General features: G+C 48.2%; 1 protein-coding gene across 4 annotated transcripts in view; it reads right to left on the reverse strand.

Moving 5' to 3' along the window:
- The window catches only part of LOC144174518 (proton-coupled zinc antiporter SLC30A1-like), a 62,277-nt gene that overhangs the window by 14,088 nt on the left and 31,234 nt on the right, over positions 1-16,955 (reverse strand). For 3 of the 4 annotated variants that reach the window (XM_077703259.1, XM_077703260.1, XM_077703261.1), the window contains 3 exons: positions 6,508-6,756; positions 1,215-1,449; positions 242-466 (listed from right to left, as the gene is read on the reverse strand). In XM_077703259.1, coding sequence (XP_077559385.1) covers positions 242-466; positions 1,215-1,449; positions 6,508-6,705 — 658 coding nt within the window. In that variant the 5' untranslated portion in view covers positions 6,706-6,756. Of the gene's footprint in view, positions 1-241; positions 467-1,214; positions 1,450-6,507; positions 6,757-15,537; positions 15,736-16,955 lie in introns of those variants that run through there. The other variant, XM_077703258.1, reaches the window with a different exon arrangement.

Raw genomic sequence — 16,955 nt, forward strand, 5'->3', positions numbered from 1 at the left:
CTTTAATGTTACACCTATCATCTTCCGTTACATTGCTCGCTGAGTCGTCCTCAATTTAAGTTGAACCCTCTTAGTGAGCCTCCAAGTATCTTTCCCGCAGGTGAGTACCAACAAAATGCAGCTGTCACACACTTTCTTCTTCGGGGACAATGGTAGGCTGCCATTCATTATCTGGCTTTACTCCCTCTACGTACACGTAAACGAGAAGTATCGCCATGGAACGAGTAACCGCGAGACTCACTCCATCCTTCGGCCGCGGCGTGGTGGTGAAGCGGCGCGCCGCCGTGCGAAGGCAGCAAGGCCTCGAGCTGCTTGGCGCTGGGCTCGTCGGGGAGCTCCAGCTGGCAGGGCAGCGGAGTGTTGTCGTCCTCGTCCTCGGTGCCGGACTCGACGCCCGCCACGAAGTTCACCTGCACCTCGGTGCCACGCACGATGCGCAGGTTGCAGCCGCGCCGCATCCGGGAACCTGCGCGTTTATGTGGACGTATAGCGCATGGCGGTGGTCAGTGCAGATGTTGCCGTAGTCATTGTTGCTACACGCGATATTACGAACTTTTAAAACTAACAAACATATTTGGTTTAATTAAAACACATCGTTGAGCTAGTTAGGGCATACATGTCCTAAAAATTAGAACGCGATAAACACAGCGACAAATAAGAAGCAGGACGGGACAAGCGGTAGTAATAGTAGTAAGGCGGGGATCAGATTGTTGTCGCAACTGGCGTAATAACTTTAATAAATGACGTCATTTCCCGTCTCAGCCAACCGAACTGCGTGAAAAGCCTCTTTTTTTACGTCCACGGCGCACGATAGGGCTGTTACGTCGGTAGTCTGAACATAGCCTAAAGAACGTTATGTAGGAGAGAAGGGGATGTAGTTACTTTGTCCAGGAGTCCCAGTGACGACCTGGCGATCTTTGTCCCGGCTACCAGCACTTGCTGGGCGTCCAAGTCAGCGTTAACTGTCAGGTTTACTCGTACTTCGGTGAAAGGGAGAGGGGAACAGGTGGGAGTGCTGGATTCTGAGCCCACCCGATGATGACATGGCTATGGGTTCCTGGGCTTAGAGACAGACCAGTTGTCTACAAATTACTCTACCGAGACAGAAGAATGCGGGAAATTCCAAAAGCTGTGTTATAATAATATACGAGCACGGATATTATCATCCCTCAAATCCCGGACTTTCCCTTGCGTAGGCGCACTAATGCACTCACGTCCGATGACGATGTAGCAGACGATGTCGACGGCCAGGCCGAGGATGCCGAAGCAGAGCAGCAGCATGGGGTAGTGCGGCTCAGTGTTCTCGTGCGAGGCGTGCACGATGGTCTGCACGGCGGCCACCGAGATGGCGAAGCAGAGCGCCATCAGGAACAGCATGTTCACCAGCGTGCCCAGCACCTCGACGCGCGCCCAGCCGAACGTGTTCTTGAGCGTCCGCTCCTGGCAGATCTGCAACGGACGAGGTGTGACGACACGCACGTTCCTCGGCAACGACTAGACTGCACTAAAAAAAGTCACGCATCTCCACGAAGTGAATCATGACGAGTGGGCGAAGCACTGGGGATCATCCCGTTCACACTAAACTTTTTTACACCCTTTTTGGTCGAAAAGGGTGTAAAAATTTTGTCCCATGGCTAACACCCTTAAAAGGTGTTTTGGCAAATAAAGGGTGTATGGATGAAAAAAGGGTGTTGAGCTCAACACCTTTAAAAAAGGGTGTTGAGGATGCTCAACACCCTAAAAAAGGGGTGTTGAGTCTCACACCCTTTTTTGAGGCGATGTCATGCGCAGAGGCATGTCAAAAGGCAGAGCGCGCAGCATTCAACACAAACAGCTAATACGTACAAGTTACAGTTGGAACACGGGATGCAAGCGGTACAGGGAGGGCATACTATTTTTTTTTCTTTATTGAAGGGAGTGCATACTTACATAGCAATACAAGTGTTGTTCTTGCTTTTATACCCAGCAGAGGAAAGCCCCCAGATGGAGTCGGTGGGCTTGTCGCAAAAAACTGATATTTTAGCACTAATTTTGGAAGTATGGATTTTACTACGAGAATATACAAACCAACACGCGGATTTGCAAAAACTTTTTAATTACGCGGTAGTTTTTCTGATCTGTAACTTATAGGATTTTATTAAATACCATACAAATCTTCCCTGCCACCTCAACACCCTTCAAAAAGGGTGTTCATTATTTCAACACCCTTTTTCCCAGAAGGGTGTAAAGCTACAAATTAGGGTGTTCGAAACTAAAAAAAGGGCGTAAAGAAAAAAAGGGTGTAAGAAAAGACCGCCAACGAAGAAAAAACGTTGAGAGACCTCCAATTTTGGAGGCATTTTGTACCTGTTTACACGGGTGGACTGAACATTCTCTACAAGCGGGGGGGGGGGGGGGTTCTACCTCACGATGTTTACAGCAATATGAATTTGCATAATTTATTACCAGTGAAGCTCTTTAAGCTTCAGGACGTAGTTTCGGTGGCATTGGCAAAAAAATACAAAGAAAAAGAACTGGGGCACCTGTAAAGGATGCACCACCGCAGATAGGGTATTATAACAGTGAAGTCGGCTTTCGAGCTTGTTCGAGTGTGAGCACAAGGGGCGTATGCGTATCCGCACCTCTTACTGTACCATTTCAAAGGTACTAGCCTTTTTTGGATTCTAAAAGGTAAAAAACTTCGCTCAGCTTGCAATAGTGGTGCAAGGCTGGAGAAACAGCAACGCTGGGGGCCGACCTACCTTGTTTCCCTCTTGGATCTCCTGGCAATGGGGAGGGGAAGGGGGAAGGGGGGGCACACTGGAACAGCCTTGTAAAATCCGGTTAAACTTGGCCTCATCCTTCAGCGGTCATCCTGGCTTAGCAAGAACATTGTAAAGCTTAGCAAACATAACAAAACTTAGCAACACCGGAAGAAACTAGGTCGACCCCCAGCTCCGCTGTTCTTTTTTTGCAACTGAACACCTATTTCACACCGTTTCAACAACCTACAGAAAGCCAAGCGTGTTGCAGTTGGTAAACATGCTTTTCGCCACACGACTACAGTCTTCTTAATTTTGAAGATTCAAATTGGTGTTTCACGTGCCAAAGCTAAACTTGGGGCATGTGGTGCACCGAATAAGGAAACGAGCGATCATTGCATAAGAGCAATTATTTTTTTTTGCGTTTGGAAATTTCTTGCGAATAGAGCAGTATATGAGGGGATGTCTTCTTCTTTACAGTGCTATTATGCATCCGAACATGGCCTTATTCAATGAACAGCTGAACACCTTTTCCACACCCTTTCAACACCCTAAGAAAAACCAAGGGTGTTGAAGTTGATCAACACGCTTTTTTTCAAACAAAAAGGTCGTAGAGCTAGGAAAAGGGTGTTGAGACTCAAGAAAAAGGGTGTAAAGGCTTCCCAACACCCTTTTTCCACTTATGGTACACCCTTTTTTGGCTAAAAGGGTGTAAAAAAGTTTAGTGTGTTCTTACTGTAAATCACCCGTGAGAGCGCTTACTGCTGCCAAAACGATTTCCAATCCAATTTAATCCAATTCAAATTAATCCAATCCAATCCAATTCATTCCAATACAATACAATCCAAATCCAATTCAATCCAATCCAATGCTCCTCGCGCATGCGCAGCACGGCTCTGCAGGAAGCTCTCTCTCTCTCTCTCTCTCTCTCTTCTTTCTCTCCCTCTCTATCTCTCTCTCTCTCTCTCTCTAACCTTTTGTGAACCTTTTATTTTGTTCTTGATAACCTTATGCGAACCTTTTGTGCCCAGATGTTTCGATTTACATGGTGCTGTGCCGTGATCACGGACGCCGGATGCCGGACGGACAAGCCTCGGCCTTAAGGTACTTCCCCCTAAAATGCGATGCGAACTTTCGTCGTCCATACGGAGAAATAACGCGACCTTTGAGCAGGTTTCAGTTTGTCAACATTGGAAAGTTACACACGATAGATAATCCATCCAGGTGGGAAAAAATGCGTTAGTGTTCCATGCCTGCGGTACGTCCCTCACTCGCCCTCATCGACTCACGACATGTTTTTCATCTCCACAGAAATGTACTCAGCCGTATGTGAACAGGCCAACTGATTTACGTTGTCATACATTGCCTGACTTCACGACCTGACACACAAACGTACGACCTCGTTTGATTGCAAGCAAATGAATTAATGGTTTCAAAGCGTGACTAAGACAAGACGGTTCACAATGGTATACACACAGCTGTCACCGCCAGTGCGGCCGTGTTGCCTGCGTGCGTTTTCTTGTTTTCCAGACATGTCTGATGTCTTTTATTTGCCTGCCCAGAACGTTTGGGAGCAGAGTGGTGAGTTGGACGAGTTGATATGGTGTCATTCTGAACAACAGCGCGAAAATAAGACGTGGACGAAATGAGTGCACAGGACGAGCGCTGACTCGTAACTAGTTTATTCATGGGATACGTGCGGAATATAAACGTCTAAACAGAAAAGAGAGAGAAAAAAAAAGGCATTCAAATCGAACGGAATCACTCGTACCAACTCTCCCCGCCCCCCTCTACCCCATAGTCAACACTCATAAAGCCGTAACTTGGAACTCATCAAGAAGCAGTGCGTGCGCAGTCCAGAATTGCCCCCGCCATAGAAAATATATGGGCAAATAACATATGGAGCTCATCTGGAGCTGTTCTGAGTAACCCAGATGACAAAAAAAAAAAACTCTTGACACGACGTCTTGTTGAAACCACATCTTGTTCTATGTAGCTCTATCAGCCCATGACGTCATCATCTTGCACGAGGAAAAAGCATGCACAAAATAACCTTTTGTAAGTTGTCGTAGGGCTTCATATTGAATTCCCCCCCCCTCCTTCTTTTTCTCTGTACGTTACGATTGGAAGCAGAAAGAACGAAATGCATGTCTGTATCTCCCAACTTCAACTTACTTCCACTCCACGGTGCACCTTAGTAGCCGAAAGTACAGAAATAAGAAGCACCCACTGTGTTCAGCGTCCGTTGCTCGCCAGGAGCGCTGTCTGAGTACACCTGGCATGCTAAGAGCTAAGACCAGCGAAGTATGAATCGATCCAGTCGAGCTCCACCTAACCTATACCACATCCTTTGCATAAGTTCATCAAACTAGAAAGCATTACGGTCCTTTTTCACACACGGAGCTCCCTTTTCCCCAACCCTTCCCACACCAAATCCAACTCTCTCCCGAGGTTTCGAGCCACAAATATGGGTAATGTAACAATAGCGCTGAACGTAACACGACGACGACAGTATCAAGAAAAAGGACACGAAACGGTAGATGCGCTTGTCCTTTTTCTTGATCCTGTCGTTGTCATGTTAAGTTCAGCGCTATTGTTACATTATGTAGATACCAACTAGCCCAACACCAAGCCTTATTGAAACAAATATAGGGTTATTCATGTGATTACTTTTTTAAAGCGAAGTTCAGTGTCCTAACTGATGCCATTGTACGCCAATACGCCCTGAAGGAAAGCCAACTTTCCCTTACGGTGATGATGAATGATCGCGGGTGAAGTGAAAGGAAAAATTGGCCGCTCATCGACATTTGCCAAGTAAATGCCTCCCTTCGCTTTCCCGCTCACCTCTCATGCTGTTCCTCTCCCGTCGCGCTCCTCCCAAGGTAAACACACTAAAGGTTTGCTCAAGGCGATTTGAATTTACCGCGTTCCACTGCTACAGGCGGGGTTCCTCGCCGCCAGCGCTGCAGTACGGCGGAGACGCGAGTGAATCGAGGCGCCCTACTTCAACGTTTATAGAATCACGTTGCCTTTCTCCGCGTGCGTTCCAAGCGGAACGTGGAACCTATCTAACAGAACCTTTCGAAACTGTTGCCGTTTGATTTCTTGAAATGCCGCCAGTAGCTATAGTGTCACGGGCGACATCAGGCGACGGTGTGAATTTTTTTTTTTTCAACAGTGGATGCAGTATTTTATTTGCTATCGCAAAAATCAAGCATCCATGAATTTTTTTTATAAAGGAACACTGCAAATATCACTTATGTATTGATTTTCTGCCTCACATTTGCGTGATGTTTTGTTCTTGTTAAACAATGTTGCCAAGTATGAACATTGCCACCGGACTTAAAATCAGCGCACACTAGCGTCGAACTTGTCGTGCCGCCCTGCGCGTCACGAAGCTGGCGTCTACCGATTGCTCCATTTCGACATGGTCGAAGCGGACGCCAAGCAGCGGTACCGATTCGCACCGTAGACCCGAAACCCAAACGTTAGGCCTACGGAGTGCCCACGCGACAGTTGCCGTGGGTGTTCTAGGCAAGTGGTGCGTACTTCCATAGTATAACATACTTGCAGTGTGGGATTGGGCAAACAAAGAATCCATCACGAGAAAGCTTCGCGTTCAACCATCGTCGTCGTTAGATGGAGTGGTGCAAGATATTGTTTTTAATATTGTAAACATAGGCCAACCCAACCTGTAGATCTAAAACCAAGGCGCTCGGGTCTGCTACGAGAGCGGGAAGTATACATATCGCGGAATGGGACGTACGTGGTGGCTGATGACCAGCAGCACGAGGGAGAGCACGTTGTAGAGCATCTGGTAGGCGTATATGAGCAGCACCAGCGAGTGGGTCACGTGCGACACCACGATCTCGGCCACGAAGAACAGGCCCGACAGCGCCAGCGCAGCGTAGAGGCGCGCACAGCCCGTGGAACCGCCGCCGCTCCCGCCCGTCGTGGCCGCCATGGTGGATGTCCTCTGGTCGCCGCCACCGTCGCCGGGGGCACCAGGCACGCCCTGCAACACGCCGAGCACAGTCACCCCCCGAAACCTCAACAAGGCGTCCTATACGGTTTAACGGTCTTCAGGTTTTAGGGGGGAGCTGTGGTGTAGGTCGCAAGACCGGCGCCCGCTGGGGGCCTTTAGTATTCGTAAGGCCACCCCTTATTAATGGTGAAATTCATTCTACGGGCCTGAACGTGGCTCCCGATGCTATCAAAAGGGGCCATGAAGACAAAATGCACGTTTGGTTCATTTAAAAGATCGCTTTTACGGGATAATAAGCGATACGAATTTTATCGCAGGTTTCAAACAAATAATCGCGATATTAAAGATAAAATATATGAAGCGGTGGCGACTCCTCAGCCACCTTCTGACGATTCCCATACGACGTTCAGAAATCTTATCTGTGCCATTAGGGGCCACCGACCAAGATACATTACTGCTGCTAATTCCGTTTTGTCCTATCACTTGAATGATAACGTGCACTTACCCCACTGATACTAACTATGCTTTTAGTACTGGCCCATACCACGTCCCTTTTTCCCATATGAGCACCAAATTCGAAAGTGCTTCAATATTTCTTGCGTTTTTTCGGTTAAAAAACGTCATCGTGGCTGTAATGGAGCCGAATGAGTTACCAAAGGCTGGCTCTTTCAATCTGCGCAAAGTTGTACTTTGTATTCACGGCCTCCTTATTAATGTCGCGTGAGCAATAAATGGAGCATTTTGGCAAATTTTCGCCGTTGATTCGAACAGAGAAGAAGAGAGGACAGAGCGCGGGCAGAAAGAAGGGACGCCAAGCCAAGTTGGCAGCGCCGCCGTCGCCTTGGCGTGCATAAAGCGCCACCGTTAACGAACATGTAAAATTGTCACGGTACGCAATAAAAAGTGTCGAGAAATCCCGGAGTTAAATGATTATTAGATATCCTTTAACCACCTCTGCGTTTTAGAAGCGAAGCATCTCATGCTCGGGGCTGTGTCCCTCCCTCTCTCGTTGTCGTTGTCCGCCGTCCGCACTCTACTGCGCATGCGCGTCTCTTCAGCCCCGTCAGCGTTTGGGCTGACGTAGGCGCAGTCCACTATAAAAAGAAATAGGCGGCGCCCGGTTTCGATCCCATGTGCACGACTCTCTGGCCGCAACGGGAGGTACGTGGCGCTCTTCCCACTGCGCTACAAACCATGACGGGAGCATGTGCTACGAACGCGCCTTATGTCCTTCACTTATTGAAACTACGTCGAGAAGCTACTGATACAATTAACGAAGGCACGTGAAGCTGAACGTCACCGGAAACGACGAACTGAAAACTAATGGGAACTTCAGTCGACCCCATGGCTGCTTCACATACTACTCAGGGTTCCCCTACGGGAAGATGGTGTAATTTTTTAGCACTTAATAAACCGATAAGTCTGCTTATTGTGACTGGTCGACGAGCAATGTTCAGGAAGAAGCGGGGAATGGGAAGTGACCAACAGTTCTAGCGAGAGCAAAACTTTCGCCGATATTGCAAATGTCTTCGATTCGCCAAAAAAACTCGCACGAAAAAAAAATCTATTGCTTGAAAAACCAAAACTACTATTAGTGGAATTATCTCTTTTGAGAACAAAGCAAGTAAACGAACATTTCTTTATCAAGTTCTTGTATTCATCATTAGGTGCGGCTTAAAACAATTTTTCTGTCAAGTTTGTCTTTTACGCCCCGTAGCTGCTGGGCTTCGAGGCGCGCCGTAGTGAGAGCCGAATTAATCTATACCACCCGGGTGTCTCTAAAGTACGCCCTAATCTCGCTCATGAGGAGTTCGCGTTACTCTTTTCCACCAGATAAACAGCCGCCACAGTCTCAAACCAGACCAGCGGCCACGTGCTCGTATACGCGCAACGACTACTAACTGAGCCACAGCGGCGGGCAATAAATCGTGTTAGTTTGCAAATACAACAAGGCAGCATCTACAAAATTCTCGTTGCATATATTGAATTTTATACCTGCCAAAGTTTATTGCTGCACATTGCCCCGTTACTGTTCACGCGCCACTCACGTAGAACTATGGGCAGCGACAGTAGCAATAGTGTCTATGTATACCCGTTGTTGTCGAAAAACTTGAAACGACTGTTCTTCCCTTTTGAGGGGCATCGAGGTATGCTGACTGGTTGGCCTTGTTGGGACTGACTATCCCACCGCTGCCACCACTGTTGCGACTGGCCACCCGAGCGCAGTCACCGGTGTAGCGATGTTGCCTTGCTCCGTCCGCTATCGACGCGGCGCAGAGCAGAGCGACGAAGTCCTCGAGCCGACGAAGAGTTGAAGTAACATTTATATACAGTATTTACAGGGTAAGCAAACGTTACATCATTCGCACAAAGGCGACAGCACCCTTTCACTCGGTGCTTCCGAAGAGACTGGTGCCGGAGAGAAGCCGCCGAGGAAAGCCGACGATGAGAGCCTCCGAGCTTCTTTTATAGCCCGGGAAGTTCGTTGTGGCCCCGAGAAGTTTGAAAAGCTCCAATCAGGGCTCTCGCTGCCTGAAGTTTGAATTCCGACGAATGGTAGCGAAGCGGTGAGTCAGCTGCGCCGCCGATGGGGAAAGGGAGAGCGATGCCGCCGCCGTCTCCGTGACCTCGCCTCCGGGCGTAGCGACATGCCCTTGTTTGGGTCGTTCTCCGCTGAGGGATTCGGCCGCGCCGCAGAGTTTCGAGATGCAGGAGTCGGCCGCGCCGCAGAGTTTCGAGATGCAGGATTCGGCCGCGCCGCAGCGACAAAGGGAGAGGCGTGACTCAGCCTCGCTGTCGGCGCGTCGCCTCGTGCAACGCCTTTGGGCCAGGCGCTCTGGCACAACAGCCTACACTGGCCGCGTTGCGAAAGCATGCGCAATGCTACGAGAGGGCGGTGGGATCCCTTTACTTCTCGTGCCTTCGATCTGGGAAAATTCAGTACTGCGAGACATTCCAAAACTTCGTTACTAGTGCACGCATTCGGGAGATACTCAGCCTAAGGATAAAAAGGTAGTTTTTAGTTAATAGACAGCACACCCCCTAAAAGTGGCGGTTTGAAGCGGTGTCACAAAAGAAAATCATACCTTAAGATGCGAACTCAGCGACGTGTCACGGTGTCAGTGTTCGTAAATATGCAAGTACGTGACGCCCATTGCAAACAGTGGGCGCAGCCCCGGATTCACGTTACGGTAGATCGAAAGGCCGTTTCTGTAAAAATGTGCAGTTGCAAGCAGCTGCCAGTGAAATCGTAATGAGATAATGCGTAGAGGCGCCCAGTCTATCTACCATATTTACTCGACTCGAAGCACCCCCTTTTTTCCACGATCGCGATGGCCAAAGTGAGGGGGGATTCGAAAAAACTAAATTACCCCCCCCCCCCTCGCAACTTTTTAGGGGCGAAGCTTCTCTTGCTCGGGCCCTGTCCCGGCCGTACACGGCACATTGTACACGACGGAATGATGATGATTGTGGCAGGATCCCCCTAGGGATTGGCCAACCAAAGATTGGCTGAAGAGGTCATAACGTTCAACGCGTTCGTTGTTACCCAAAAAGGTGTAGAGGAAGAAGACGAGGTTGTCGTCGCCTGCGAGCTCAAGACTCTTGCTCGGGCCCTGTCCCGTCTCTCGTTACTGCTGTACACGGCCCCACGATGATGATTGTGGCAGGATCCCCTTAGGGATTGGCCAACCAGAGATTGGCCGAAGAGGTCAAAACGTTGAACGCATTCGTTGCTACCCAACAAGGAGGAGAGGAAGAAGAAGAGGTTGTCGTTCGTCGCCTGCGAGCTCAAGACACGTACCGGGGGTACGCGACACAAGACGCTCTGCAGAAGGCGACGGCCAAGGTGGCTAAAATGTCCCACACCGAATTCGCCAACTTACCCACGGGGATTACCATCATCCCAAACAAGCCCTACATAATCACCACAAACATCGACGTCGTCGAAGCTTGACGTGTCAAGTCTTCTATGTGATGTGTGGGCTAATGTTTCACGGCTTTACCGATAAGCATTTTAGCTTCGCCCCTCTCATCATCATTCGCTTCGTGGAGATGGCGGGATTTTTTTCACTACCGTGTCTCGACGAGACGGGTGCAATGAGTAATGTTTTAATCGGCAAACACTTAAAAAACAGGCACAGAGAGTGAACCCACCGATGACGTCTGGTACTCGGTCGCCCTCATTACCATTGGAGTTCGTTGGGTCGCTTGGGCCGCCGTTCTCAGCGTCCCCAAGCAGGTCGTTTTCTGCTCCACTGAAGTGGTTTGCAATTGAAAACTTCATGAATTATTTGTCCACCACGTCATCTAGGGCCCGCTTCCACGCATCTGCAATCCACCTTGCGATTGTTTTTCTTTTTTTTTTTTTTGAAAAGGGGGTGCTTAGATTCGCATAAAAATTTTCTTTTTTCATTTTCTTTTTCCCGGAAAGTCGGGGAGGGTGCTTAGAAATGGTTGTGCTTATAATCGCAAAAATACGGTATATAAGAACATTTATTGCGCGCAGTGAAGTGAGGATGTACGTCGGCTTTGCCATGTTTTAAGCAACAGTTATTTCATTGTGTGCTTGTTTTTTATTTGTTTACTTTAGGTGTCAGCGAGTCCATTGACACCTAAAAATTTTTCTCTAAGTGTTTTTCTTTTATTATTCACTTCGTGCGTGGAGCATCTAAGAAGGTCAATTATTTATGGCGCAGCCTGACGTCTGTTTCAAGCCTGCGAATTGGTGTGCGAAGAGTAATAGGAATGTTCGCTTCGTTGCGAAATAAGTTCTCTCTCGAAACGCATTGTCTCCGCTGCGTCCCCCAAAGTATAACCGCTATAATGTCGACGGGTGTGCTTAAGCGAAAACATTCTCAAGCGCTATGCGAAGAGCTCTCACACCCCTTAAATTTTCATATCTTCATTTTTACAGTGTAGTAAGAGCACTAAAATAGGCTAACTTCCTGCCTTTAGATTATTAGTAAAGAATTTCGTCATGTCACCTGCGCGTTTATTTCGAATACCCTTCTTTACGGAAATCTCTTCACTCAAAAAGTTTCGATCAAATTCGCGCATTTCCCGCCAAAACTCCGGAAAATGCTACTTTGTGCAGTTCACACGGGAAGTTAAAAGCCTGCCGGGGTATGGGCTTCGTTTCGTTTCGTTTTATCAACAAATGCACTATCTGTTGAAAGAGGCGTAGAAGGAAAGCCGCAGTATTGACCAAATCAAGAAGCTAGCTTTTCTCGTCTCTCGCTGAAACCGAATTTCATTTCATTGGGAAAATGCAACAAAAAAAAACGCGGTCTGCTTAGATCCTGGCCATTATGAGCCCGCATTTATAAGTTATTCACTAGTAAGTCTGCAATTAGTTTTGGCTGTTCTAGTAATGCAAGGTACTTTAACTTCCCCATGTGGCTTTGGGCCATTGCGACCGGAATTTTTTTTTATCTTAGTATAGGACGCGCTTATGTGCCGTGTCACATGTCTGAGAGAGAAACGGTCATTAAACTATTAGCAGTGGACGTCGCGACGCAAATTGCCGCTGGCAGTTTTGAATATTTGATGTCACTAGCGGCCATGCGTATTGTTCTAGCTCAAGTATATGCTATTCCACAACGCGATCTGCTCAATGCGAAAGCATACTACCACGCGAGTAACACTGTGGGTCCATTGACAAGTCTCATCAGGCTACTTATAGGGAAGGCTCTAATGCATGCCCATCGGCTTTCCGTAACAAATTTTCTAACCAAATATCCGCCCATTTCCTACCCTCTCTCCCAGTATCACACGCATGTCCCATCGTCGGTTGCAGAAAGGAGCGCGAAGAGGAGGGTGCTGTCGCATGGGAGTGCTGTGATAAGCCTAGCTTAGTAAGAATTATGCTGGCAACCGTGCACGTTCACGGGAAGGCGTGCTATTCACAGCAATCGCCGGACCTACTCGGCCGTGCGAAGATTTTAGCACGGAAATTTTATTGTACATTGCCAAGTAAAATGCGTTGTTACAAGAACAACAACTCGAGGAGAAAACGCGGGCTGGAACAGACCAAACGTTAATTTCTTCGTGAAGCACGCACTGCTTAAAGGGACCCTGCAACACTGTTTGAGCATTGAAAGTAAACCTGCGCGACGTTTAGATTACACTGCCAGGAATACCTGAGCCAAATATTACACGTGCACGTGAAGCGGTGAGCGCGCAAGTCGATGTGAAAGACGCGGAAAACCAACCGCTCTCTCTCTTCAGTTGTCCTCATTATGCATGGCCTAAGGGACGTCACATAGGCCATGGCTGCCCGATCGGCTGTCACTGGTCAACTTCGCGGCTAGATTCTCCCATTTCCGTCGTCGTCATCGCTGTGTACGAACCTCTTCTATGTCTGAACCTGTAGGCACAGTTTTGCCGTTTCTTTTGTGTTTTGAGTGCGCGCGGAGTTTGAGTGATAAGCTCAATACTTCCTTTTCAACGGGACCACTCGACTACAAACGTTTATTGTTTCAAAAACGCCCTACTAGCTCGAGCGCGCACTTGCGAGCAGGCACCCATGCCTGCTTTTTTGTGGCACCAGACCGGAAATAGGCCCCTCCGCGTTGCGGAGAAAAGGAGAAAACTACCCAGCATGTGATATATCGAAGGCTGCCGCAGAGAACACCGCGAGCCGCCCCCCTGTCCGGGAGAGAGCGCGCAGCTTTCGTCGCGTTGCCCGCGGTCGAGTTGAGAGGGAACGATTATGCGCGATTTCTCATCGCGCGTAGTTTCGTTAATTGTGAACGGATTTTTATAATTCTTGCGGGAGGAGATTTCTGGGACAATAGACTTTATCCCAAAACACATTACTAGTAGTCGATGGCAAGTGTTGCAGGGTCCCTTTAAAGAAAACCTTTTCTACCCCTTACGTTCATCTTGAGCCGGACAAAAAACACACTGACACAGACGACAAGGACAAGCGCTAGTTGGTATTCTATTACGTTCTTCTTGAGCGCACAAAAAACACGCGGACACAGAAGACAAGAACAAGCGCTTTTCGGGCTAGTTGGTATTCCATTACGTTCATCCCGACCGCACTAAAACACACGGACACAAAAAACAAGGACAAGCGCTTTCGGGCTAGCTGGTAATCCATTACGTTCATCTTGAGCGCACAAAAAACACACGGACTCACAAGACAAGGACTAGCGCTTTCGGGCTTGTTGGTATTCTACTACGTGCATCCTGAGCGCACAAAAAACACACGGACGCAAAAAACAAAAACAAGCGTTTTCGGGCTAGTTGGTAATACATTATGTTTATCTTGAGTGCACAAAAAACACACGGACGCAAACGACAAGGACAAGCACTTTTCGGGCTAGTTGGTATTCCATTACGTTCATCTCGAGCGCACAAAACACACACGGACACAGAAGACAAGGACAGGCGCACACACACAGACACAAAAGACAAGGACAAGCGCCTGTCCTTGTCTTCTGTGTCCGTGTGTTTTTTTGTGCGCTCTAGATGAACGTAATGAAATACCAACTAGCCCCTTTTAATTTAGTCTGAAAGCTATGCAAGTAGCAGACTCCAGCTCTGCATTGCGTCTATGTTAGCGAAAACCTCAGCGGGCCTAAACGCTTCGAGAGAGTTAACTCTACCTGCGGCCCTCGTCTTTACGAAAAATTACCCTCTGTGCTTCGCTCGCGAAACGAGAATAATTCTCCACAACTGGCGGTCAATATGCGCATCAATCTTTCGAGGATTACTGTACCGGAGTCTCAAATAAAAGACAAAATACCGGGCAAGCAATTCGTATAGGCCCCCCACCCCCACTCCCCTCTGTTGCAACACACGAGTATACAGAACGCTGGTATGCTCAAGGATGAATTTTGGAGCCGCGTAATCCTAATCACACGTAAGATTCGGATATCTTTTTTTTTCAGCGTACGTTACATAATTTCGTGCCGCTGAGGCCGAAAACTTTAAAAAGGTCAATAGATTCTCCTTAATTAAACAAGCAACTAGATTTTTTTAATATAAAGTTCACCTGGCCTCACAAATAAGTTGCGGAAACTGCATCTGTACTGCTCTGGGGAAGTTTCTGTGAAAAGCCATATTTAAAGAAAGTAAAGCATGATTTCTGGGTAACCGATCCCGGGGGTGGGAGGGGCGGCTAGTTGGTGCTCCGTGGCAGAAATGAAAAGGGCGCTTAGACTTCAGGAAAAAAAAAAAAGAAACAAACGACGTTAACATAAAGGGCAACAACAGAATACGACGGCGCAACTATAACAACTCATTTATTCAGAAAACACGCCCCACATATCTACAATATCTGTGCGGAATAATGGAGCTGATCCACGTCCGGCGCACACGTGGTCCGTAACGCGGAAACGCGCAGTTCAGATCACGACACGAATTTCACCTCTTTCTTAGAAAGGCTGGCATATGGGTCGTTGAGGTACATAAACTAATAGCCAAAAGCAGCAGGGGAAGCTTAATACGTTATTAGTTGTGGCGGCGTCTCGCGCGTTGTCGTGTTTTGTGCCCCCCCCCCCCCCCCCTTTTTACTTTTATTCGAAGAATAAGTTTTTTTCTTTCACTTCCGCTATGTGAGTAGATACTTCTTTGCATACAACGTCCAAGTGGCCGTACGAACAGGTGGTGAACACGAAGTTCGTATTGCTCCTACATTAACATGCATCGAATACCTCGAATCAAAACTCCACTGCTAACAAGCATGTAAACTCGGAGCGCTCGAATAAAATCGGTTGCGCAACGAAATGGCATCTAGTTTTAGCATTGCGTCAGAAACGAAACCGCCCGCCGAGGGCGACGTAGAGAAAGTGTGATACGCACGGGAGCAGCGATGCCCGGCGGCGTCGCGTCATCCGCGGAGGCCGAGGCCATTGATAGTTGCGGCGATAAGAGAGAGCGATCCGCGCCCAATGTCGCGCAGCTCCTTGGTGTCGAGGTCGCTGGCTGCCGGGAAATGCCAGAGCCATCACGGAGAGAAAAACAGCGCGACGCACGCTTTGCTTCTTGCGAGGCGGTGTGCGGTAAGCGAGGAGGCCACGAGGCGTTCCGCTAAATACAGGGCTGGGGACCCCCGAAATAGCCGCCGCTCGAAACTGGCCTCCCCGGGGCAGCGGGTGAGTTCGCCAAAACGAGGAGCCGTGGGAACACGGAGGGAGAAGTGAACCACGTGCCAACATCGGTCGCGCTCACGTATACTCTTCGAACATTGTTACTTCATGTGTGCGACTTGCGGAGGGACGGAGCGCGAGTCGTTGAATTAGATGAGTGGCGACGAGCCGCCCGAGCTAAGGGGAACGTTATTTTAAAGGGACCCTGAAACACTTTCGATAAGCGCTTTCACTCTTTCCTTCGTGTCTGAAACCACTGCGAAAGCTGTAGTTATCGCCAGCACGGAGTCGCACTGCGTGATTTGCTCGCCGCAAAGATACGCCTTCGAGTTCTGCTTTGTTTTTGTGGCTTTTTTTTAGGTTGCTATCGAAAAGCGTTCATCACTGCAACTGAAGGAAAACTGACCAACAGCCATTAATTACATGGTCTTAGTGACTTAATTCGAGCCGTCGAAGAACGTCAAGACCGGGAAACATAAAAAAAATTTTGAGCGAATTTACAAGTTATCTGATGGGCATAGAGCAGTAATTTTTGGCTGAGTTACTTTGGGACCCCCTAATCTAAGTACTAAGTGTGTTGGGTGACTACGTTCTGTATGCATTTAACATTTCAAAAAAGTTGAAAAAAGTGTTGCAGGCTCCCTTTAAGAGTGTGGGAATACAGTCACAAAACTGTTCAACCGCATATCAAGTTCACGGCTGCAGGGTAGCAGTTGCGAATTGCTTCGCCAGACTGGCTTACAATCTTGCGCAAATTGAGTTGCCTGTTTAAGTGAAGATTTCTTTGGCTCTTCGCCAAGGTTTTGAGGGGATGCTCCTGCTGCTGCTTTAACTTCCTTCTTTTTCGGCGATTGATGTGTATTCTTTGTGGCGGCTTACAGGTAAATGAACACAAATAAAATCGCGATGCTGTCACGCGTGGTTGCTGAAATTATAGTCCCAGAAAACGGGTCTAACTTCAATTCTCCCTACAAGTACAGTTATGGACAAATGGAACGCGAACACAAAAACGCAAGAGGTGCGGGGATCGATGCCCGCACCACTACCAAACATGTTACGCGACGGAAGGACAGGAACCATGGTAAATAACGAGATGGACTCAATTGGTGTCGGGCATCTTGGCACGAGCAC

Source organism: Haemaphysalis longicornis, unplaced genomic scaffold, assembly GCF_048455015.1.
Source record: "Haemaphysalis longicornis isolate Haplotype H1 unplaced genomic scaffold, Haemaphysalis longicornis Haplotype H1 scaffold_3, whole genome shotgun sequence".
NCBI classification, from domain to species: domain Eukaryota; kingdom Metazoa; phylum Arthropoda; class Arachnida; order Ixodida; family Ixodidae; genus Haemaphysalis; species Haemaphysalis longicornis.